The following is a 23,310-nucleotide window of genomic DNA, read 5'->3' on the forward strand; positions in this document are numbered from 1 at the left end:
ATTTCGACAAAATTGTAGCAAAGGGAATTAGAGAAAACGTGCTTGAAATTTTTGAATATTTGCCCGATTTCTTGCAAATCTGCTCGATGATGTTTTGCTTTTTATGTATCTTCGAAAATACTACAAATTTGCTTCAAATTTTTGTATGGTGTATTCTTAGATATTTTATCAATCTGTTTAATTAAGCAATAAAAAAATATAGGCGTTTTCTGAATTTTCTGACCTTGAAATTAGGGAAACCCCCTTAATAACCTCTAAGTTTCAAAGACTAAAAATCAAACACATTTTCTCAAGTTTTTTAACATTTTTTTATATACGAATTCTTAATCAGATAAAAGTAAAGCAATTGAACAATATTTACCAAAATTTTCATTTAAAAATTTTAAAAATTCAACCTTATGACCTAAAACTGTTAGAGACTCTTAAAAAAAACAATGTGGTAGATAAGCTAAAACCCTTTGATGAAGCTATGGATCTGTACGTTTACGGTCTTTTAAAATTACAAGTTTAGTAGAATATGATTTAAAAATTATATAATTATAAAAAAAATCTTAAAAGAACTTAGGAGAGACCGGGGAGGTCTGGGACAGGGGTAGTGTGGGACAAGACAATTTTTTCATTTATTATTAAAATAAATGGGATTTAACCAATACACAATCGTAGGCAACAATAAGATCTTGACTAAAAGAATGGATATCTTCAGTTCTATTGCCTCAATTTTATGAACACTTTTTTAAAAATTGATAAAAACTGTATATTTTGACGTCTCAGTTTTCCTCTTTGTATTTTATATCAGCTATATATAATCAAAACTTTTTTATCTCACTAGCTAGCAGTGTAATCTGGGAACATATTTTTATAAAAGTTTCAGAGATTATACGCTCTTGTTTTTTACTTAAAGGTTTTAAATACAAAAACTGCCCGCGGAATGTTTGGGACACCTGAAAGGGGATGAATGGGACGTTGATTTTCGACAAGATTGGAGGTGGCGTGCAATTTTTTATTGTCAAAATGGAGAGTAATGCCCAGTTTCTACCGGAAATCTCCCTCTTGGGCAAACTTTACCAGTGGAGCAGATGTCTCCAACTACAGAGACAATTAAACCATAAATGTCTTGGGAATCAATAATTTACTCTCCAGAGGATATTCGCCCTTTGCTAAATCCCGTTAAAAACTATTTCCTCGAAAATTTCTCGAGCAATATCCTCTACAATTCTCACAAGTTCTCCAGAAAAGGCAATACGAGAGCTTTATCTGAGAAATGAGGATAAAATACATAAAATAGGTAACATGCAGTTGTCATAAAATCAAACAGGAGCCATCAATGAGTTCAAAACTAAAAGTTGCAAGAAAATCTACTCGCGTGAGGAATTTGATGATCATGATTGCAATATTTAGAATTTTATAAAAAGTAAAGAAAGGTAGATGGAAAATAAGAAAAAAATACTTTATATAACTGATTGACAATAAATGACACTACTGTACAAATAAAATTGATATTAATTTCTAAGTATGAAATAAAAGATGAAACATTTTTATTTCTATCAGAAATATTTTTATTCTAGTATTTAAAATTAATTAACGTGCTCCAATAATGCAAATTATGCAAGAAAAAATGCGTCCCATACTGCCCCATATCGGGGAGGTTTGGGACAAAGCGTCAAGTTAAATGTTTTATCTTCTCCAAGAAAACTAATTTGTTTTCCAAGTTCTATCGCATACTTTTTATAAAGTCAATACCCGTAAGTATCCTATAGTCCGCATAAAATTATGATACGCTATCGTGATTTTTTGGAATAGTGTCTCAAAGTCAAAACATGAAAAAGTGTCTCAAGCCTCCCCGGTCTCCCCTATAGCTCAAAAGTAATGATGTTTTTGCTTATTCAGATAATTGATAATTCAGTTTATTTTCATTTGTTTAGAAATTAGACACATACAAATAAGGTTAAACCTCTGAAGTCCTAAGACGCCTAAGACAATTTAAGGACAAAAATTCGACAGTGTGCGTTCGTCAAAAGTAGAAAACATTAAGCCAACATAAACACCATAACAATGTCTCAATCCAAAAATCCAGATTTGTTTTTAATTTTTTTTTAATTCATTAAAAGTTTAAAACAATATTTTCAAAAATTACAAAACGATCTAACAACTTCTTTTCAGTGTCCATATTCTTTTCCTCAGAACTGTAGAAAAAAGACTGCAATTTCTGAATATCTCACGAGGGCATCGCAATTACCCTAAAGCTCTAGTATGGATGCCTTCTTGGTCTTTTCCTCATCTTTTATGCCAAAGATCTTGATCTCTTTCTGCATTCGCTCCTCCTTTGGAATCAGACTCTCCCTAACTTTCGCATTCAGCACTTTTAGGCCATTCTCCGCATGAACACGACATCGTTCATCCGTTTCAGTCTCCCTCACATTCTTCAGGAGCCGATAGGTCGGCAGCAGGAATTCTTGAAAATCCATGAGATTGTCAACGCCTTCGAGGATTTGGGTCAGGATGAGAGTTGCAGCACGTCTGCATGGAAGATAAGTATCGGTTTGGAGAATTCCGTGAATTGTCGTGATCATCTCATTGAAGAAATGATGAATTTGAAAGGTCAGTAATCGACAGATGCTGCCGAGATTATACAGGGCAGATGTCCTGAACTCCTCATGAACATTGCGAGTGCCTCGGAGAAAACAATTTATGAGGATTCCTTTGAATTTGAAAGCCATGGGACCCAATCCTTCCATGATCTTCACAATGGCTTCTCCCAGTTTCAACCTGAAGTCTATGTCTTTGTCCTGGTTCTCGTACTCAAGCACAAGTGTGTCAAGAGCCGCTTCATCCAGATGCATGGTCAGGAGAACCAAAAGGCGAATGCAGGTAAGGAAAGTGTAGGAATCCTCATCCGTGAGATATTGCAGGACAATATGAAATGTCGAATGAAGATTTGCGAGAGTTTCAACATCTTTCTGCTCAATCAATTTAATCATTTCTGTCATCCCATAAACCCGGATATGGGGCATTTTTTCGTCGCAGAGAAGACGAGCTTCCTGGAACTTGGACTTGACTGAGAAACTCTTCGATTCGCCTGCAATTTCCTCCAGGAAAATATCAATATACTGAGATATTTCCTTGGGAGTTCTTAGATTTATTTTTTTCAGCAATTCCCGGAGCTCATTGTGGAAGCTCTCAGCTCGCTGGGAAGTCACAAACTCCCGGAAAATTGACATGAGGATAATAACTGTTTCTGTATCTACATCATTTGTGATATCCTTGTCTGCTTCTCGGCGAAAAGCCCCGAGGACAAAAGGAACAATATCTTGGGGATTCTCTTTTAAGAGGAAATGAATTGGTTGGTAACTTATCAATTCCGACAGACTGAGAATGAGTAGAGTCCTTCTCTTGAAAGTTTCACTGAGCACTTGTTCAATATCTTCAGCCTCCAGAAGGTCCAATTTTGGCTTTTGATCTCTATCCTTGAGGCATTCTTCGAACAATCTCAAAAGGTGCTTAAAAACTTTGTAAGTTAGAAGATTGTGATTGGACTTTTTGAGTATTTTCATGAGATTCCCTGCTGAATCAGACTCCTGAGGATCTCCGTCAGGACCCAACTGAACAGCAAATTCATCTTTGGAGACTTCCCTGACCACAATCCTTGGATGAAGCTTCAAGAGATTGGGATGGGAATCTCCAAAAAGAAAAATCTCTATCAATTTATCGAGTTCCTCGTCAGTCCTATTGGCCAAACAATAGACAATCAAGTCCTGCAGGATTTCCTGAGGCTGAGAATTGTCCGGAAATTTGGCATGCAATTCAAAGAGCAACGGAAGAATCCCAACGAGAATTTTACTTTTGGCTCCAGACACTGAACTTCTGAAAGCTCTGCTATTGAGCTTTAGGAGACAGTCTAGGGATTTGTGATCCAAGACAACAAGCCCCGTGAGGCTTTCCTCTGGATTTGACAACTTTTTCACAGCTCCCACGTAAACATCTTCCACTCTGGCCTTCACCCCATTGATTTTGGCTCCATGGAGAGCATTGAGACAAGCTATAGAAGCCTCAACGAGAGGATCTTCTCCCTTCTCTATCGAATCTCTAGCTACATTGGCAATTTCCTGGACAATAAATCGGTAAAAAGGAGCTCCATGACCAGGAATGGAGACAATCTTCGATAGAGTCTCACATTTCTTCCACTGAGGACTGTTATCGCCATCTGACAGGACGATATTGGTCGCCAGGGAGCGAAAACCTCCCGGAAGCTGAAGTTGCCTCATAAGTTCTCTATGGCAAACCTGGGCAAATTCTCCAGGTAGCCCAGTTAAGATAATTAAGAATTTCATGAATTTCTCTTGCTTTAAAACTGCTTCCGGATTACAGAGTAAATTTTTTTCACTGAGAATTGCACAAGATTCTCGAGTGGCTTTGAGGAAAACCAGAGAACAAAGCTGATGCAAATAGACATCATCCAATGGACGATCTACTGAGAAATTCTTCATTCTCAGAACTCTCTCAATTGTCCATGCACATTCCTCAATAAACTCAAGAGACACATTCGCAGTAGTATTAATTTTTATTGTTATTCCTACCTTATTGAGAATATTTCGCATGGTTTCCGGAAAGCTTCCTGACAGCCCATTGATCAAATCCATCAATCCCAGGTAAATCCAATCATTCTCACTCTTTGATAGCATCATCTGCTCATCCTCAGAAATGCCATTCAACGTTTCACAGAGATATAAAGATAATTTTCTTTCATCGAGGCAATTTTCCGGGAAATTTCTAGTGAAAATCTTTTCAAAGAAACGCAATTTTATTTTCACCAGTTTTTCTGCATTCGATGCATCTGAAATACAATATTTTTTAATTAGAAAAATTCTTGAGGCATAGCAGATGGATTTTCTCACCTTTATTGAGGGAAATTGCAGAATATTCACTCAAAATTTGCAAAAAATTGTGAGGCATATTTTGTGCACTGATAAACATAACCAAACAAAACAATTTTTATAGTATTTTCCATTGCCTTCCAGGATAGTTTAATACATTACGCGTAAATAATTAATATTTTTACACCGTCGAAATATATAGCTCTCTTTCTATCTTTTGGATACCGCATATGTTCATCTCACTCTGATTTAATCAAAATCGAAATTCAGAATCGAAATTGTTTAACAAAAATTAGGTTAACCATTTCGATAAAATCACCAAGATGTCCATATGGCAACACAAACGCTAAATTCGCGTTTGACAGCAAAACAAAAAGCCAAAACATCAGGATGGAGTCCAAGTGGCCAAATGAGAAACGTGAAAAGTTAATTGAATTAGTGAGGAATGAAGAAAGTCTTTGGCGAAAAGCAACAAACCATCGAAGATCTGACTTGGATGGGCTGAAATGGGAAATAGTCGCCGCACATTTAGATACAACAGGTGAGATAAATCGAACTTTCTCTATGTTGTCATTTAATTTAACTCATTTAGATTATGCACTAATTAAATTTCATATCCATCAATCGGGCTCAAACCTTACTAATATATTTCGCGCAACTCCCTTATTACAAAAAATTATTCAGAGCTTCATCAATCTTTTAAGCTTAATTATTCCAAATCGACAGATATCGATTTGCTATTTTTGGCAAAGAAGATTTGAAATATCAAGAGGTGAAAATTCACAAAGTTCAAGGACCAAATTGAATATCTAAATCTAAAGCTCAATTGAGAAGTCTTATTAAACACTATTAATCTTACTAACAAAATTAAACTTTGTAGTATAAATCCAATGCTTGGGAGGGGCGTCCCAGCGGTAAAAGCAAAAAATCCTATTAAAACTCTGTGCATATCTCTAATCCTGTTTAAGTATTCCGACGATTTATTTCCACATAGAAAGAGGTGGGGCTACTTTGAGCTGTGATGCTACATTGATATACGATTTTTCGCATATTTCTAGAAGAAACTAAGCTTTAACTTAATGTAATTTAGATTAGATTGACCAAACAGTTGTGGATCAAAATTAAATTATGGTAAGGTTCAGTTTTTCATGAATATATGGTACTATCGTACAGTAGATGCGGGTGACTTTGCACCTCTGCTTTTAGTAAGCTTTTCTTTATTTCTGGCACTTAATAATCTTTATATCATCCTTAGTGCCCTTATGGTATCTGAGCCTTCCTTAAATGCTGGAATTAAAGAAAAGTTGCGAAAAACAAGAGTGCAGTCACCCGCATTTAGTATATCAATGTAGCCCTACAGCTCAAACTAGCACCACCTCCCCCCCTAATGTTTTTTTTGCTTCCCATTTATTAAATTTAAAGTGATGTTTGATCTGCCTAGTCCGCCTAATCTAGCTCAAGCAACTTTTTTAAAATCTAATCTGAGCGCTGATATGAAATTTTATTATTCAAATTAATATTAGCGGGAAGTGTGGCACCTTTGAAAGTGGGACAGCTTTGAAATTGGTGTGTTTTTCTCCTATTTTTAAATTGAATTGAGCTATATCATAATGTACAGTAGACTCTCTCTCAATCGGGAATATGGGGCAAAATGTCATCCGGTTTAGCGATTGAATTGAGCGTCAAAGCCTTTGTAAATTCCACAAAAAGCGCTCAATTATAAAGAATCATGATAAATTAGGAAGAACTACAGCGAATTTGATCGAATTAGCTTCATAATTAAACGTGAAAATTGTCAACAAAATTTGTCGCCCGATTGAGAAAGAGCCGATTGAGTGAGAGTCTACTGTAATTCAGCTTCTCAATCTGTTTGTGGAGCTAAATTAATAAGGCTCAATTTTATTTAAAATAGGAAAAATACCAATTTCAAAGCTGTCCCGCATTCAAAGGTGCTCCACTTCCCGCTATGTTCCTTCAACATATGAAATCCATATTTTGATAAAATAAATAACTTAATAAAATAAATTTAGTGATATATATTTGCAATGAAATGTTGAGATCAATTTTACAACAGGCGACTTTCGTATAGAGAATATTTTATGGCCATGCTTTTAATTTATAAATAAAGTAATAAGTTATATTATCATTTTTTTGTTTAGTTGTCTGCTCGATTTTGTAGTTTTAACAACAATTTTGACGGAAACCTGATCCAAAAAAAAATCTTGCGAAACCTACACCTAAATGTGTTTTCGTTGTCTGAATAATAATATTCTTTTGCAGTTGATGAAGCTCAAAAAGAGTGGAGCGGATTAAAGAAATCCTTCTATTACCAGAAGAATCAAAGGATTCCTAATGGAAATGGGCGTGGTATAAAGTACAAGTCCAAACATGCAGCTTTTTATGAAAAACTGACCTTTCTGGAAGAAAATATGCGTGGACGAAGGTAAAATTTTTGGTCACGAATTAATCTTCAACAAATTAAACAAACTGTTTTTCAGAAGACTTGACGCAATCGGAACCAATGTTCTTGTCCCACCACCTCCTGACTACATAAGCGACAGTGAAGATCATAAGCCCTTGCTTTCTTTAGTCGATGAAGAAAAACCTGGAGTTTTATGGATTAACTCTTTGGAAGATGCTCCTCCCGATGCCTTCCGCAACACTGGGAATTCAGAACAAGTTTCAATAAAAATTGAACCTTCAGACAACTATGAGGATCCTCTCTGTGAAGGAGATGGAATGAACAGCACTTACCTACCTACCAACACCCCACAAAACCTTAATGATGTTCCTGAGCAGGCGATGAATTCCGCTTCGGAGATTCGTCCTACAAACAGCAATAGTTTTCAAGGTGAAACTTTCCGTACTCGACCAGGAAGAAGTCGTAAAGTAGAAACTCAGAATCGTACGGATACATTTCACAATAACTTAACTGATTCGAAGGGACAGTCCCTAAAAGAAAATTTAACAGCCCTTTCCCCATTTGGAAATTCTTCAGAACCACCTGGACAAGTTGACAGTTTTCTTTTATTCTTGAAATCAATTATGGATCCAATGACCTCAGAAACTTTCAAAGAGTTTCGGCTTAAAATTTTGAAGCTCTATATCGAAAGCATAAATAAAGATTAATTTTTTTTGTCCCTGAAATGGTTTTTTTTTCTTTTTTTTATTGCGAACCCTATTGTTCCTTGACCCTATTATCAGCAAAATTATGCTAAAATGAAAATATAGCATATCAAATTAATGGAATAACTTTCTGTGCTTCATGAATGAGCTCATTAAAACTAGTGATGAATCGGTAAATGCGAACTGCAGTATATGAATCAATATTTTAGTAAGTTCAAGTTACAAATAAAACGAAAATTATAAATTCTAAATGTACAAAAATATTGAATATACCCTCGGCCAAAAATTAAGATATGGCACTGGCACACATTTTGGATCAGGAAAATTTCATAGTCAAAATTCATATTTTTTTTTTAAACTTTTGCAACTCTTTCATACTCTTTTTCATCTTTTAAACATCACACCAAATTAAATTTCGTTCAGTCCAATTTTGACTACAAAAGAGTGGGAGACTTGTGCAAATCTTTCGAGAAAGGGGTGCGAATTTTGATTTCATGAAATTTTACCGACCAAAAAGGTGTGCTGGAGGCATAATGAACCATTTGTAAATTTCAGTTTGACCTTAATGAATTTATGATGACTTTTTTACTGACTGAAATTCAATTTCTACTGACCATTTTAAATTTATCTAATAACAAATTGGATAAAATTTTTATTTAAAGAATCACAATATTCAATAACAACTCCACGTTCTTGGTTCTGGAACACCTTTTAGATCAGGAAAATTTCAAGAAATCAAAATTCAGATCCTTTTCATTCTCAAATATTTTATAAATGCCCATCCCAATCTTTCGCACTCTACTTTTTTTGAACATAGCAAAAAATTAAATTAATCTCAATTCAATTTTGAGCGTGAAAAAATGATTTAGGGACATATAAAAATCCATTGAGAAAAAATGAATGTGAGTTTTGATATCAAGAAATTTTTCCAAATTTTTCTAATCTAAAAGTATGTACCAGAACCATTGTGATTTTAATTTATTGTCTTAATTTACATGAAAGCAAGCTAAATTAAATAACTTTATTTTCTCAAGAAGATTCTTTTAAGACCTAGAGTAGAATTTAGAATTCCGGATCAATACAGAATTTCGGACAAAACAATTTAAAGACGAAATTATTGAATTAAAAAAATCTATAGAAATCTTCGCTTTACAGAAGTATTTTCGAAGAGAATAATTACTGCTCAATTATTCATTCATACATTACTCTGGATTTATTAGTCACATTTTCCAAAAATTTAGCTTACGGCAATTTTGAATCGATTTTCTTCCATAATTTCACAAGACTGTCAAGTTTTGTTTCCCGGGCATTATAACGTCATTATTGATGTATGTATATAATTACAATTAAATTACGCGAATTACATGTAGAATAATAATTACTTTGCGATGTCATCCTTCCATGCAAAAATTTCCGAACGCAAAATTTCAATTCGGATAATTTTAGGGAAAAAAAATCAATTAATGCGTTTAAATTGACTCCCGGAATGGAAAAGAAAGCCTTGTTTCGCTTGAACTTAATAAAATTTATTAGAAATGAGATACACCCCCACGCAGGGCCAACACCAAATGCAGCACAGAACCACCCTGAACCTTGTAATCTGCCGCTGTTTTGTCATCGTTCCTGCTCAAAAGACACAGAAAAACATTCAAAAGCGTATCTGTTCACCTTAAACAGGTGGCAAAAAGGGAAAATTTACGATAAATTAAAAATCGCAAACTTACATTTGTTTGCCTGAGAAAATTAATCTCTGTTGTTGTGGAGGGATTCCTTCTTTCTCCTCAACACGCTCCTTAATCCTGTCTACCTTATCCGTGGGTTCTATGTCGATTTCGATCTCTTTCCCTGTGAGAGTCTGCAAAAAAGGCATAATGAAAAACAAACCTCTACAACCCACTTTAACTTTATGTGAGTTCTTTTTAAGAAAAAAAAACTTACTTTCACTTTAATCAACATTTTGGAACTTCTTAGAACTCACTAGAATCTACAGATAGGTTGTTTTTAAAGTAATTCTTTCGATAAATCCACCAAAACTTGTATTTGAGCGTGACTATTGAACTCGCTCGCCGTCTGAGTCTGACACATTCCCAATTCCATAATTCCAACGATTCCAACCATAATACACTAACCCTATAAAAACATGTACTATAAAATTTAAATCAGGCAACAGTAACTTTCGAAAATTAGTAATTATTATAGAATAAAATAATTAAATAATATAATATACATTAGTAATCATTTTTTTTCTATAATTATACAGGGTGTCCCATAGGGTAAGTGTGCCAAATTTCGGCATAGTTGCATATAAGCACCGAAGTCCTAAGTTTGAAATGCAATATTTTTAATTCATATTGATATTTTTTGTTACTTCCTTTTCGGGGAGGTTGTATGGAACCTTGAAAACTAGTTTATCATCTTTGTTTTCTTTAAATTACTTCCTAAAATATTGAAAAATTAATAAAAATATTGACATTGCTTTGGGTACTATTCCGGCCACTTTGTGTGAAATTCCGGCCACCTTTTGTGACGCAACGGATAGAAAATTCCAAAACGTCAAACGGAACGAGTTTAATGCGTTTAATACGTTTATATGATCCACAAGCCCTGAGATCTTCCGTGTAATTTGTCCTGAAGACCTGAAGAGTAGCATCTCAAATTTACGCGCAGATTCCCGTAGCAATTTGCCCTTCCTGAACTCTTCCAAGGCCTTTTCCACATAATTTTTTTCATAGAAGCGATAGTTTTTTTCTCTGGACATTGTAGAACTCAGAAATTGAAAAAAAATAACACAAAATGAATAAGAAATTTAGGAAAGCAAAAGATGTTGCCGGAATAGGCAACACTACCTCACCGGAGAGACGCTCACAAAGTATATACTTTTTTACGCGAAATACAGGATCCAGCTGGGAAATTTTACCCGAAATTTAAAGATTGATTCACTACTAACATAAACAGAAACAATCTTTAATGAAAACTAATAAATTTTCATGAAAAACACCGAGGGAAAACCTTCTGCATTTTACCACAAATCACAAGACTGCTAGAAACACAATCGATCTGTCACATTTTTTTGTAAGACTCTTTCCACACTCCCCGTCTGACCAGGTAAGCGTGGATTGTAGCCTCAATTAACCCCTATCTTTCATACCTTACTTTTAAGAAGCTCCCATACAAAATACCCCTTACCAAATGTATGTGAAGGACAGTTTTGCGTTCATGGTAGCGAGTAGTGGAACTACGAAAATTATGTTGCCGGCCGTGTTGCTCAGCTATCAGTGACAAGAATGGAATATTTTCCAAAACATTTCATTGTTTTGAAAATTTATGCAGATTCTCAGTGATTTTAGTGTTTTTTTCTAAAATAATAATAAATATGCATGAGTGCATTTCGTGTAGAGAAAAGTGTCGCGATAATTATAAATAAATTTCCAACCTTGAAATATATGTTTTTTTTCCTTTTGGGGGTATTTTTTAGGAGACAATTTTTTTCACAATAGTTTTTGCTTTTCTAAAGCAGAGGAGTGCAAGAACCATTGAAACCGAATAAACGTCAAATGAAACGTGTACGTCAATGGTCAAAATGTTACCAGAACGAACTTATTTTGACGTTTATTCGGTTTTTAACGGTTCTTGCTCATCTCTGTTCTAAAGTGTTAAATCGTTCATCCTGTGGTTAAATAAAACATATCCCCATCTTTGTAGCTTCTATTATTTGTATAAAATTCGAAAGTGAAATCAGGACAGTTTCATTCCACCGCCATTGATGTACGTGGCAAGATTCAGTCCTTAATTTGTGCCTACCACTCGGATCTTGCCGATGAGGGCTAAAATAGTGCCTAAAGCTGTGTGTTAATTAATAGCTCAACGCTGAGTCCCCCTTACCCTGTGTCAGACGGGTTTTTACAACGCAGCTAATAATTACAATGTACTTGTGTTGTTCCTTATAAGCATTGCTGATGAATAAATATCTATCTATCTATCTAATTTAAATTCAAATTATACCTAAAATTTAATGGTCTGTGTTAATACATCCTAAAATGAATAATTATTTAAAAGCAAATTGAATTCATTGACTATTCGAAGATAAGATACATAATTTTAATTAATTTATTTCCATGGCCGAAATTACACTCAAAGTGGCCGAAATTAGAAGCTGGCTAAAATTTGGCACCCCTATAGCCGACGGCCGCGGAAATTCCACTGGCTTTCCAGCAGTCTTTTCTGCCATGTCCGCTGATTTTAACGCTAAAAATCCGCCTGGAGTTCCCTGGATTTTACCGCTGAAAATCCGCGTGGGCTTCCGAGGAGGAATTTGGCGCTAATTTTCCTTCTAGAGTTCCATGGACGTTTGCGGAACTCTCTATAGGACCGTCTAATAAGAAATGTCCGCGAGTTTCCATGGACTTTTCCGGAGAAAATTTCCGCGCCTTTTCCCAGGGATTATTAGCGCTAAAATTGATAATCAGCCCTTTAAATATTCGGAAAAATCCTGTTTATTTCCAAGAAAAATCTCCGCAGAATTTTCCATGCAACGGTCTGAAAGGCTTCCATGGATTGTTATTGAGAAATTCCTAGACTTTTCCTGTGAATTTTTTAAAATATATTTTCCCAATACAATAATTACTTGTTTTTCATTTTATTTTAATAATTCATATATATATATAAAATAAATTCCCGTAAATTCTCATATAGTCCCGCGACCCCAATAGGGATAAGCAATTGAAAATGAATGAATGAAAATGCAAAAAAAGTCAATTCATTGAAGAAAAGAATACATTCGTATCTATTTTTTTTTATGCAACTGAAGTTAACCTTTGAAGGGACTCTCTTCTATGTATTCAATTCCCAAGAGGTATTAACGGTTCTTCTGGATCCCGTTTCCACAATGAAGTATCAAACCACCTATTACGACATGGGTTGCTGGATTAGCTTCTCTAGTCTCTTCCTTTCCTTTCGTTTGTTGTCTTTTACACATTTGAATTGATGGGACAATGATGATGCCCCTTGATCGCCGATAGAACCTGAAATTTGTTAAAATTAATTACACTGTGGAATTGACTGAGTAGCTTGTATATATAGAATAGAGATTGTTAATCAAACGAATTTATGAAAATGGTTTGCGTTTTATTAAAAATTAGGACAGATAATGTGTAAGAACAGAGCAAAAAGCAGATGATTGATCTGGATTTTTTTTTTTTTTACACTTTGCATATGAAAAAGCAACAGCCAGTGCGAAAGGCATACAATTTTAACCAAAGGGTGTTTTAGATTGGAAACATTCATATTTTAAACATTCCAGTAATATTTAAAATACATGCATATTTGATTGATCAAAAATATTAATTCTAGGCAATAAGCATTTATACAATAACAAAACACCCACAAAAAGTAAGCAAAATCACACAAAAGCTTTAAATAAATTAACTTACAATGAAAAATTACAATTATTTGGTGCATATTAATTAACAATAACGTATTTATATTTTATTTTGACTGACCTTTTTAATCATATTTTTACTTAGAGGAGCAAGAAGTCTCGTTTTCCTAATTTTTTATATAGATTTTTCCTTTAATACATAATAAAAATATCTTTTTAAATACACTTACCCAGACACCACTGAATGACAGGCTGCTCTTTTAAATTTAGTTTCTCATTATTGGGCTGAAGACAAAAGGTGTGATTTAGGAAATCATCATTGAAGATCCTTGTAAGCCATTTTTTAGACGTTATCAGGAATTTCAATTCAAATTCCTGTAAAAGCGATTGAACATAAAGCTGGTGATAACCCTAGATCAGTTTATTGTAGGTGAGATTCTTAACGTGAGCAAAATCGAAATGCATGCAAATTCGATTTAGAGCTGAAGTGCCGCCCTTCTTCCACTTGCGTTGGTCCTACGAAGTTCAAATGTTTTAGAGAGTTGTAGCATTTTGTGAGATCTTTCATTTAAGCTCTCACTCATAAAATTCGGTCAAATATAACTGGAGTTATGGCGGATTGAATTTCCTGAAATTAGATCCCTCATATCTCTCGTTCTGTTGTAACTACAGCGAGCCCACGCCAGTTTTTGTAAACTTCATAGCCTAGGCTACACCACTTTCAAATTTTATCAAAATGACCAATGGCGTTTTTGAGAAAAATTAATTTAAATTTTGATACCATTGCAGCGCTACCTGTAGCGACAAAAACCCAAAATTTTAATTAAAACCGGAGATATAGGCCGACTAACTTTCGAACATTGACCCTTTATAGCTCGGGTCAGGGGTTATCGATCGACTTAAGTATTTTTTGTTTGAAAGGTATAATGTGCGGCTACAACCCTAAAAATTGAGTCGGATGCACAAAAAAGTTTTTGAGATATTTAACTCAGAAAATTGAATTTTTTTATCCTTCTTAAAATATCTTCATTTTTTAAATTCTGATAATTAGAACCGAAGTTATAGCCATTTTAAGAAATTCTTTTGGGCCTTTATATATTTGCCATAAACCGCAAGTCAATATCTCTCTTAGTTTAGGAGATATTAAGCTCTAGGAATTGTTAAAAATCTCACCTAATAAATCTGAGGTCAATTTCAGTATTATTATTTCTACTTCATTTTAAAAATTAATTTTTTTTGCATCATAAACTTAAATGATTAATCCGTCCGCCTTTGAATGCAGCAGCTTTGAATATTTCAGTTTTTCTCTTATTTCCCAGAATAAAAATTTGAGTTTATTAATCAAAGTTAATAAAAAATATGTAATAGTATTAAGTATAGTTTACAGACTGGAACTTTAGTTTTGGGAAATAAGAGAAAAATTGAAATATTTAAAGGCTGCTGCATTCAAAGGCAGACGACTTTACCCTATAGTAATTTATATTTTTCTAAATTATTGAAAGAGGTTTCATTTAGCATTATGAATGTCGTTTCATTTAACAAGATAGACAATAAAAATAATTCACATATAAAAATAAATTTTAGGCAAAATTCTATGATAAATAAACATGAGACACTTCCGTCAATCCTTGTATCTTTTTCTAATACAAATTTTTTTATCAGTCTATTCCTTGACGTCAAATCGTGCTGCCATGACTTGTTGACCTCTAGAAGGCCCGCCATATCAAATATTGGGAAACTTGGTCTCGCAGGACGTAGTGCTAAATAAATTATTAAATAAATTATATAAATTAAATAAATTATTGTCGTAAAGAAATTTTATCAATTTTTATGTACTACACTACTTACTTGATGAGGAAGCCATTTCGAGGTCCACCATCTCAACGGCCATTTTTGTTGTGTGGGGGTATGAAAAACAAACTCTAGAAAAAGCGAAGCTATTTGCTCAATTTAATAACTCACGTAAAAGTACAAATTAAGATCTTAATGATAGGTATAGTATTTTCAAACCTGAGATAAATATTTAACCCTTTAAGGACGATTGGGTCACCGGTGAACCAAAAATGAAATTTTTCCTACGGTCTTCTAAAGATATGTTTCGCTCTTAAAAGTTAGAAAGTGGTTTTGTTTTGACCCCCCCACCAATTTTTACCCCAACGTCCTTAAAGCGTTAAACGCAGTATTGCAAAACGGATTCGTATTCTTAAAAAATATTTTAATTTAAAATATAATATTTCGTTCAATCTTAAAAAAAGCCTATCAAATTTTGCAATATCAAGGCTTCAAAGAAAATGTAAAATCCCTTAATATTAACTTTAAACCTGTTCGCAAATACCTTTTTAATCTTTAAATACTGAAAAGTAATATTGAGAAATGGAAATCCATAGTTCTGAAATTATGTTTAATTATAATAAAACTTTAATCTTTCTTTATCTTAACCTTAAGGAGAATATATAGCGTAAAACCAGACCAGACCAGCAACATTTACATTTACTTACTTACTTACATTTTAAATTATCGCAAGAAAAAGATTTAAAATAATCTATTATCACCAGCTTAAAAATTAGATTTTTAATGATTGCTACAAAATAATAACACTTCCGTTATATTAGTGATTCTTTGCAAAAATTTCAAAATTTCATCAATATATATGAGGAAATTTTAAAAACGCCATTTTGTAAACTAGGGTTTGAAAAAGAATCCTAAAAAAAAACACTAAAATAGTGGAAGTGCGATATAAAGAATCATCAACTTAAAATTTTCTCGCAATACAAACTATTGCAAAAAAATATTAAGGAAAACCACCATCACCACAATAAAAAATGAACTTTTTACTTATTGCTAGAAAATAATATAAAGAACCATCAACTTAAAATTTACTATTATAATCTAAATTATTGGAAGTACAAGGGAAACCACCATCACCAACTTACAAGTTACTTTTAAAAATCAAATGCTCGAAAAAGACTTTAAGTGCTACCCACTATGTTATAGAATTATTCCGTCATGTTTTCATGTAATAATTTAATAAGAACAATTGTGTTTTGATGAGGAAGGCGCATGAATTTTCCTGTTATACGTGAAATTGCATAAAAATCTGCATCATCAGCCAAAGTGGTTACTTTATAAATGCCAACGGTAGTCGAATTAACAGGTGAAAGAAAGAACGGATTGTGATCCTGATATCTGCGCCCAATTACTCCTTTGACACCATCATAATCGCAAAAGCCTACTATAGAAATTGCGAAATTATTATCAATTTCACAACAACCATCTCTTTCATTTGCTGTGATTTCATATGTAGAAAAAATGCATGTGCGGTAAGCAAAGTTTGCACCAAAATAAGGAGTCGTCAAACGGAACTGATCAGAGTATGAAGGATTCCCACATATTTTAAAGGCATGATCGCAAACTCTTCTTCCATTCTGTTATATAATTGAGGTAGGATTTGATGCTTCTTCGTGATTTTTCTCTTGATATGTTGCAAAAAATTTTCAAAGCGATATGCTGAGAAGGTGTCAAGCGACCCGTAGACCTCAACGATTTCGGGGAGATGTAGTAGGGCATAAACGTTGTAGGTGACACTTCGACGTTCATAAAAATCTGCATATTCTTGAACAAAACTATTAAGAAAATCCCTAGCTAGAGAGATATCTTCGGGTGTAATATCTGAAGTACTCATTAGTCGGATGGCACAGAAGTACAAAAGAAAATGCTTATAGTATTCATCCGGAAAGAAATCATGGGCAACAAGCAATCCTGTGTAAAAACCGAATAATCTAAATTCTGTGGCTTTCCAATGGCACAAATCATCAAAAGATCGTGGTTTACGATTAAAATCCGTAGGAACAAAAGGTGCCAAACCGATATAAAACATATTCAGGTTCGCAAGACCGTGTGGACGCAAACGAAAATTAATGCGTTTACCAGAGCAAATAAATTCTATAATTCTTTTACTTACGCCCAGATCTATCGTATGCATGGGATCAACAACGATTTGATTCACCATGTCAAGTGTCGGGATTTTTTCGATTCCAGAAATTTCTGTTGGAAAATTGTGATGTCCTGGATCAACACGATCACGAAACGAAGAATTACTGCGCTTATTAGCAATGAAAGTTTGAAAAACAGTCGTATGAGCAATTGTATAACCAACTTGATCACAACGAAAACAACCTTTTAACGCATTCACATTTTTTACACCGGTAATGAAAGCTCGAGCTGGTGAATCACAACAAAAAAAACCGATTTTAAATTCTTTGAGCACCATTTCGGATGTAACGTAAACTCCGTGCTCAATAAGTTTATTTACTTCGTCAATAAATTCCGCGAGAAACGAATCTGGATCTTTTGGATTTTCATGACCAACAAACGCGCCTATAAGAAATGGAGACATTCTGGTTTCTCCAGAAATATGTCCAAGAATTGACCATAATTTTGTGGTCTCGAAAAGGGGAAGGCCATCAGTGTTTACATTAATAACAATAACGTCAAGCATTTTAATATGTGAATTTCCGGGTAACTTTGAAAAAAAATTTTGAATTCCGAAATGAAAATATTCCCCATTTGAAACTTCTCTGGTACTGATTTTATTGCGTGGTGTCTGGATGAGTGTGGCTCTTGTTTTTGGCATTTCTGTATAACCCAAATCCCGGAAGAGTTCAAGAATTTTCTCCGTAGCAGATCTTGATAATTTTTCTTCTACGACTATTGTTTGGAAGCGTTTTCTAATATCAATATCCTTTTTCCCGGCATTTTCGTTTTGAAAATCGAAATGTTCGCAATTGGTTGCAATGGGAGAAATTCCGCTGATGTATTCATCTTGGACATCTGATCCTGGGTGTGCTTCGGAATAATCCATTAGGGGAGAAAAATTATCTTCCGGAAAAAGAACACCGCAACTTTCCAATGGATTTTCAATACTGACATTCTGGGGTGCTGTATACATTTGGGGAGCTTCAGAAGTTATTGTATAAGAGACGGACGTTTGGACTGCACCTGATTTTTGCCCACGCCACTGGGATGTTGAAGGGGAATTCCCTGGACACGGTAAATCCATCTCGGAAACAGAGGCAAATTGACAATTCTCAAACGGATTTTCAAAGTCCAAATTCTTGGGTATCACAGGCACCACAGGCAGCTGAAACTGGGACGATTGTGCTGATATTTGGTTTGGGACGTGTGAGTGACAAAATCCTACTGCACCGACTGTATCTAAATTCTCCCGATAACCCACATACAATTCAGATGAATTTTCTAGACGCGAAAAACCCATCCCTGAAAGTGGTCCAGCACAAAGTCTTTTCTCGAGCGCATTTAATGTTTCCGGATAGTCGCGCAATAAATCTTTGCGGACTTGTCTTGTCCTCCTTTTGCGGGCTGCATCTTTATCAAGAAAGTTTTTGGCTTCTCTTTGCCGAGACATTTCACAAGGTAAAGGGGTTCAAAATGATATCGCACTTACCAAAAATCAGTAAATTCCTTGCGGGAGCACTACTTTTCACTTTCACTGCACGCGTGGAACTGAAAAAGGTGACTTTTTCGAGGCCTCTATTCACTTTTTCGAGGCCTCAAAGAAATTAAAAGGAAAATTTGCGTACAATTCCATGGATTCTTAGCCGGAAATGGAAAGGAAATTGTACTCGGAATATTTAAAGGAAATTTTGAATCAATTTCCAGGGAATGGTCTCAGATATGTTGCAAGAAAATACCGTGGATTTTTCTTCAAGGAAATCCACACGAAAACAAACCGATAACTCCGCAGAATTCCAAGCGGAATATTAGCGTTTTTTTCCACGGAAACTCACGCGGAAAAATAGAAGATAAATTCCATGGATTTTTCTGTTACTCTGAAACTTTGCGCCCGATCGGCTATAGGGACACTTCCCCTAACCCTCAAAAATTTTGTTTTGTGAGTCCCAGTAAATGCTAAGCTATGTTTGTAGTGTCAGAAATTAACTTACAGTAGACTCTCGCTCAATCGGCTCTTTTTCAATCGGGCGAAAAATTTTGTTGACAATTTTCACGGTTAATTATGAAGCTAATTTGCTCAAATTTGCTGTAGTTCTTCCTATTTTATCGTGATTCTTTATAATTGAACGCTTTTTGTGGAATTTACAAAGGCTTTGACGCCCAAATCAGTCGATAAACCGGATGACATTTTGCCCCAAATGCCCAATTGAGAGAGAGTCTACTGTTGCACGAGCTTAGTCGTCTCTGAATCTGGATTTTAGTCTGTCGTAACGGTAAGACGTCCGTCCAGCCCATGCCCATAAGATCGTTAATTTGAGATTTTGAAATAACGATTCATCTGACAACCGAGCCGGTTTATTGCCGCCGCTAAAATGCCTTAGGCTCACTTACTCACATAAACACACACATAAATCGCTATCGCAAATGTCAAAACATAAACAAAATAAAATCATGGGATTGTGAAAAATTAAAATGCATAATTAAAATTGTTAAATGGTGATTTTTCAATAATTAAAATCAACAACAGAATAAAATGAAAAAGTGCTCAGTACCAAATTGCAAAAGTGGATCTGTTGATCCGAAACGACGAACATTTGCTTTTCCTATCTCTCCTGGATTGAGAGAGAAATGGCTTAGGGCTATAGGTCGGCCAGATTTTAAGCCAACAGCCAACAATAGAATATGCCTGTATCATTTCACGCCACATGATTTTGAAAGATACCATCGATTGGATGGAAAACTGACTACTGTTCCACTATCTAAACCCAAATTAAATGACAATGCTGTTCCATCGATATTTCCGGGAAGTCCTCATCCTCCCTTAACAGAAACACTACCAAGTAACACATCGAAGGATAATAGCCAACTATTTCATGAAATTTATCTCAACCTTACGGACTTTGAGGTAAACCTGAAACTAATTATTAAGGACGAAGTTAAAATATTATAAATGTACTTTTTCTAATTTATAGGTGAAGCTAGAGTCAGAGGAAAACCCAATTGATATCGATGTGAAAGTAATCTCCACTGTAAATGATTTTCACTTGTGCAGAATTTGCGAATCTACGGATGAATTGATTGATATTTCATCAGAACCGAATATTCATTTTCGTGAGAAATTATCTAAGTTAATGTGCCCAAGTGTAAGTAAATTCTTGGCATTTTTTAAAATTATTTTTTAGAAATGTTACGTAAATTTCAGGATGATGAAAGAGATCAATTACTAAAATTTATTTGTCCACATTGTGGAGATAAATTAGAAGATTTGACCTCATTCCGAACACAATGTGAAATTACCTACAGAAAGCTTATAGATATGATACCACGAAAGGAGGAACACCTGAAGACTGAAGATAAAAATCCTTATGAAAATACCAGTTTAGTTGAAAATGTTTCAAACGTGTTGACTAACAAAGATCAACAAAACGAAAATAGTGATGGCGAGGACTATTGGGCGGACGATCTTACAGAAGTTGACACAGTAGAAAATGAATCTAGTTTGAAAGAAACACAAATACCAATGAATGAGTCTGAACCCATGGATATTCCACATCATAAAGAAACCACAAATAATGTTCAAAGTATCAATATTGAAGAAGATAGCTCGGCTCGAAAGGACACTGAAGAACTGCCAATAGTACACGACAACGGTAAAAGAAAAAGGAAATACTACTGCCGAGTTTGCAAGAAAAACCTGAAGAATGGCTATCAATTGGATCAACACAATAGAAAGCATCAGGGTATACCCTGCATTTGCCAATTCTGCCAGGTTGAATTTTCCGATCGTGCCAATCTCAATCGTCACATTCGGACAGTACATGAGAAACGCCGCGATTACGTCTGCAATGTATGTGAAAAATCATTTTCTCAGTCCACCGAACGCAATGCTCACATGTGGATACATGAGGATACCAAAAAAGACTGTGATGTGTGTCACAAGACTTTTAAAAGTCAACGTTCACTTGAAATGCACAAATGGAGACATATTCCACCCGAAGAACGCACGGAGGACATGCAGAAACGGCTCTTAAGGAAATATAAATATGCGAAGAGAAATCAAATGAAAACACACGTATGCGCTATATGTGGAAAAATTTCCAAACATTTATCAGAACATTTATCCCATATGCGAGGTCACACAGGAGAAAAACCCTACAAATGCCCATACTGCGATCGGTGTTTCCGTGAACACAACACCCGGAAATCTCATATTCGGCAGCACACTGGAGAAAAGCCATTCAAATGCAATACATGTGAGTCTGCGTTCCGCCAGAGAACTCACCTCAAGAAGCACATGCTACTGCATACGGGTGAGAAGCCTTTTAAGTGTCTAGTATGTGAAAAGTTGTTCAGGGAAAAATGCAATTATAAGGCTCATATGCGATTGCACACTGGTGAAAAACCATATACCTGCAGTGCATGTCCTGAAAAATTCAGCAATCCTCGTGTTTTGAAGAAACACTTTTCAAATGTTCACTCCAATGACTTACATCTGAAAATTCAAGAGAAAAACCAGCTCGAAGTGACCGAAAATGAGGAAAATATTAAGAAAAAGGTGTTATCGGGCAATTGAGTAACTACTGGAGTGATCAGCTTTGTGAATTTTGCAATATCTTTCTGTTCTAATAAACATGAAATTATGTAAAAAAAATAGTTATTCAGTTAAAAATCTTAATATGAAGTATCTAAATATAAATGAATTTATAAGTCCTATAGAACTGTTGTAGAACGCTTACGAAATGAAACAAAGAATCTCAGCTAAATTAATTCAGAAGTTGTTTCCCTATTAATGTGTTTATCACAATTCCTCTTGCATTTTAGTTAAGTCGTCTTTTATATTATATATATATTTCCCTATTCTATAGTTCGTTTTTGACTCGTCGGCAGCGACACGAACTCCTTCACGGAGTCCAGCTGCTGATTTCCTTTCCATTTTTTCGCCACGATGACTGTCATTGTTTGCTGTATTTTTTTACAATTTGTTAATGCTATGTAAACTTTAATTTGTTTTACACTGATATAGTTATTTTGTTATATCACTTATTGTAATATTATCAGCGGCTTATACGACTAGTGATCCGGGGTTTTCTGCCGTCTTACCCGGTGAAGTCGGTTTTGAAGTCGGCAGCAGACGCAAAAAATGGAGATTGGCAATAAATTATTATTATTATTATTAGTTTTTTGATGAGAATATCTGCACTTTGCATTTTATACTAGTATCTACATTTTTTTGTCTTGTGTTTTAATGTGTTAAGTCCATTATGACCTCTACGTATTGTAGAGTTTTTCCTACACAAGCCTAGGAAATTTGCTTTAATACGGACATAAATTTCTCTGGTGTGTAGAGACCGTAGAGACCATTAGCCGCAGAAATTGCTCGGTTATCAATAAATCAATATATTTTGATTCCGATTGTTATAAGTGACCCCTTAAGTCCACTGGGGTAAAAGGAGCAGATGCCAACCGGAAGATACGAGAGCCTAGCCATTATGGTGACTGTTCGGCTCAAAGAGAAATATTAACAATTAGAGATATGTATAAACAATTATTTCAATAATCAGTCATGTAGCATATTTAGACACTTTTAGAGTCTCCATCTTGATCATAAAAGTCATTCAACAAAAATGATTTCACACTACTTGGAGTCAAAAAATTAATTTTTTTCACTGAGGTTATTTACAATTGTTGGAGCCAGCCAGTATATCGACCTTTTGAAAGCTTCGCTTCTTGGCCGCGGAGCCTCAAAACGTGTGCCTCCCCTCTCGATGGTCTTTCTCGGAAGAAGGCCAGAAACCATTCCGATAAGGAGAAATATGCGCCAATGATCCTGTAAACATACAAGTTTCCAGAAGTTTCCTATGAATTTTTCACGGATTATACAGCAACACATCTCCTTTTTTGTAGGAAAATTCCTGCTTATTTCCTGGCGAAAATGAAATTAAAATTTGAGATGCATGTAAAAGC

At 34.8% G+C, this 23,310-nt stretch overlaps 4 protein-coding genes and 2 long non-coding RNA genes across 7 annotated transcripts; 2 read left to right on the plus strand and 4 right to left on the minus strand.

Moving 5' to 3' along the window:
* Positions 1 to 2,075: 2,075 nt before the first annotated feature.
* On the minus strand, positions 2,076 to 5,136 carry LOC129808121 (transport and Golgi organization protein 6). The gene is made up of 2 exons (XM_055857867.1): positions 4,893 to 5,136; positions 2,076 to 4,831 (listed from the first exon to the last, which is right to left on the minus strand). The coding sequence occupies exons 1-2, from the start codon at positions 4,969 to 4,971 to the stop codon at positions 2,238 to 2,240; spliced, it is 2,673 nt and encodes an 890-aa protein (XP_055713842.1). The 5' UTR covers positions 4,972 to 5,136; the 3' UTR covers positions 2,076 to 2,237.
* Positions 5,128 to 8,018, plus strand: LOC129808147 (uncharacterized). Of its 2 annotated transcripts, none has more exons than XM_055857907.1 (3): positions 5,128 to 5,412; positions 7,152 to 7,314; positions 7,370 to 8,018. In XM_055857907.1, exons 1-3 carry the CDS (start codon positions 5,262 to 5,264, stop codon positions 7,998 to 8,000), a joined length of 945 nt encoding a protein of 314 aa, XP_055713882.1. In that variant the 5' UTR covers positions 5,128 to 5,261; the 3' UTR covers positions 8,001 to 8,018. The 2 variants fall into 2 exon arrangements, with proteins under 2 accessions (XP_055713882.1, XP_055713883.1); XM_055857908.1 differs by having other exon boundaries at positions 5,168 to 5,412; positions 7,373 to 8,018.
* Positions 8,019 to 9,501: 1,483 nt separating this feature from the next.
* On the minus strand, positions 9,502 to 10,095 carry LOC129808162 (NEDD8). Its single transcript, XM_055857928.1, has 3 exons — positions 9,936 to 10,095; positions 9,722 to 9,852; positions 9,502 to 9,620 (listed from the first exon to the last, which is right to left on the minus strand). The coding sequence occupies exons 1-3, from the start codon at positions 9,951 to 9,953 to the stop codon at positions 9,527 to 9,529; spliced, it is 243 nt and encodes an 80-aa protein (XP_055713903.1). The 5' UTR covers positions 9,954 to 10,095; the 3' UTR covers positions 9,502 to 9,526.
* A 2,580-nt stretch (positions 10,096 to 12,675) lies between these two features.
* On the minus strand, positions 12,676 to 13,724 carry LOC129808167 (uncharacterized). The gene is made up of 3 exons (XR_008752347.1): positions 13,605 to 13,724; positions 13,496 to 13,541; positions 12,676 to 13,018 (listed from the first exon to the last, which is right to left on the minus strand). It is a non-coding gene; the product is annotated as an uncharacterized LOC129808167 (long non-coding RNA).
* A 1,315-nt stretch (positions 13,725 to 15,039) lies between these two features.
* LOC129808168 (uncharacterized) lies at positions 15,040 to 19,162 on the minus strand. Its single transcript, XR_008752348.1, has 3 exons — positions 18,839 to 19,162; positions 15,223 to 15,296; positions 15,040 to 15,134 (listed from the first exon to the last, which is right to left on the minus strand). It is a non-coding gene; the product is annotated as an uncharacterized LOC129808168 (long non-coding RNA).
* A 567-nt stretch (positions 19,163 to 19,729) lies between these two features.
* Positions 19,730 to 22,113, plus strand: LOC129808127 (zinc finger protein 271-like). The gene is made up of 3 exons (XM_055857877.1): positions 19,730 to 20,251; positions 20,319 to 20,489; positions 20,549 to 22,113. Exons 1-3 carry the CDS (start codon positions 19,880 to 19,882, stop codon positions 21,917 to 21,919), a joined length of 1,914 nt encoding a protein of 637 aa, XP_055713852.1. The 5' UTR covers positions 19,730 to 19,879; the 3' UTR covers positions 21,920 to 22,113.
* The last annotated feature ends 1,197 nt before the right edge of the window (positions 22,114 to 23,310 follow it).

Source organism: Phlebotomus papatasi, chromosome 3 (assembly GCF_024763615.1).
Source record: "Phlebotomus papatasi isolate M1 chromosome 3, Ppap_2.1, whole genome shotgun sequence".
NCBI classification, from domain to species: domain Eukaryota; kingdom Metazoa; phylum Arthropoda; class Insecta; order Diptera; family Psychodidae; genus Phlebotomus; species Phlebotomus papatasi.

Bases quoted from the DNA above. Each gene is read 5' to 3' on its own strand.
- LOC129808121 (XM_055857867.1), bottom strand. From the start codon at position 4,971: ATGTTTATCAGTGCACAAAATATGCCTCACAATTTTTTGCAAATTTTG. The intron at 4,832-4,892 runs GTGAGAAAATCC...ATTGTATTTCAG, and splicing joins TGCAATTTCCCTCAATAAAG to ATGCATCGAATGCAGAAAAA.
- LOC129808147 (XM_055857907.1), top strand. From the start codon at position 5,262: ATGGAGTCCAAGTGGCCAAATGAGAAACGTGAAAAGTTAATTGAATTA. The intron at 5,413-7,151 runs GTGAGATAAATC...ATTCTTTTGCAG, and splicing joins CGCACATTTAGATACAACAG to TTGATGAAGCTCAAAAAGAG. The intron at 7,315-7,369 runs GTAAAATTTTTG...ACTGTTTTTCAG, and splicing joins GAAAATATGCGTGGACGAAG to AAGACTTGACGCAATCGGAA.
- LOC129808162 (XM_055857928.1), bottom strand. The intron at 9,621-9,721 runs GTAAGTTTGCGA...TCTTTTGAGCAG, and splicing joins ATTTTCTCAGGCAAACAAAT to GAACGATGACAAAACAGCGG.
- LOC129808127 (XM_055857877.1), top strand. From the start codon at position 19,880: ATGAAAAAGTGCTCAGTACCAAATTGCAAAAGTGGATCTGTTGATCCG. The intron at 20,252-20,318 runs GTAAACCTGAAA...TCTAATTTATAG, and splicing joins TCAACCTTACGGACTTTGAG to GTGAAGCTAGAGTCAGAGGA. The intron at 20,490-20,548 runs GTAAGTAAATTC...CGTAAATTTCAG, and splicing joins CTAAGTTAATGTGCCCAAGT to GATGATGAAAGAGATCAATT.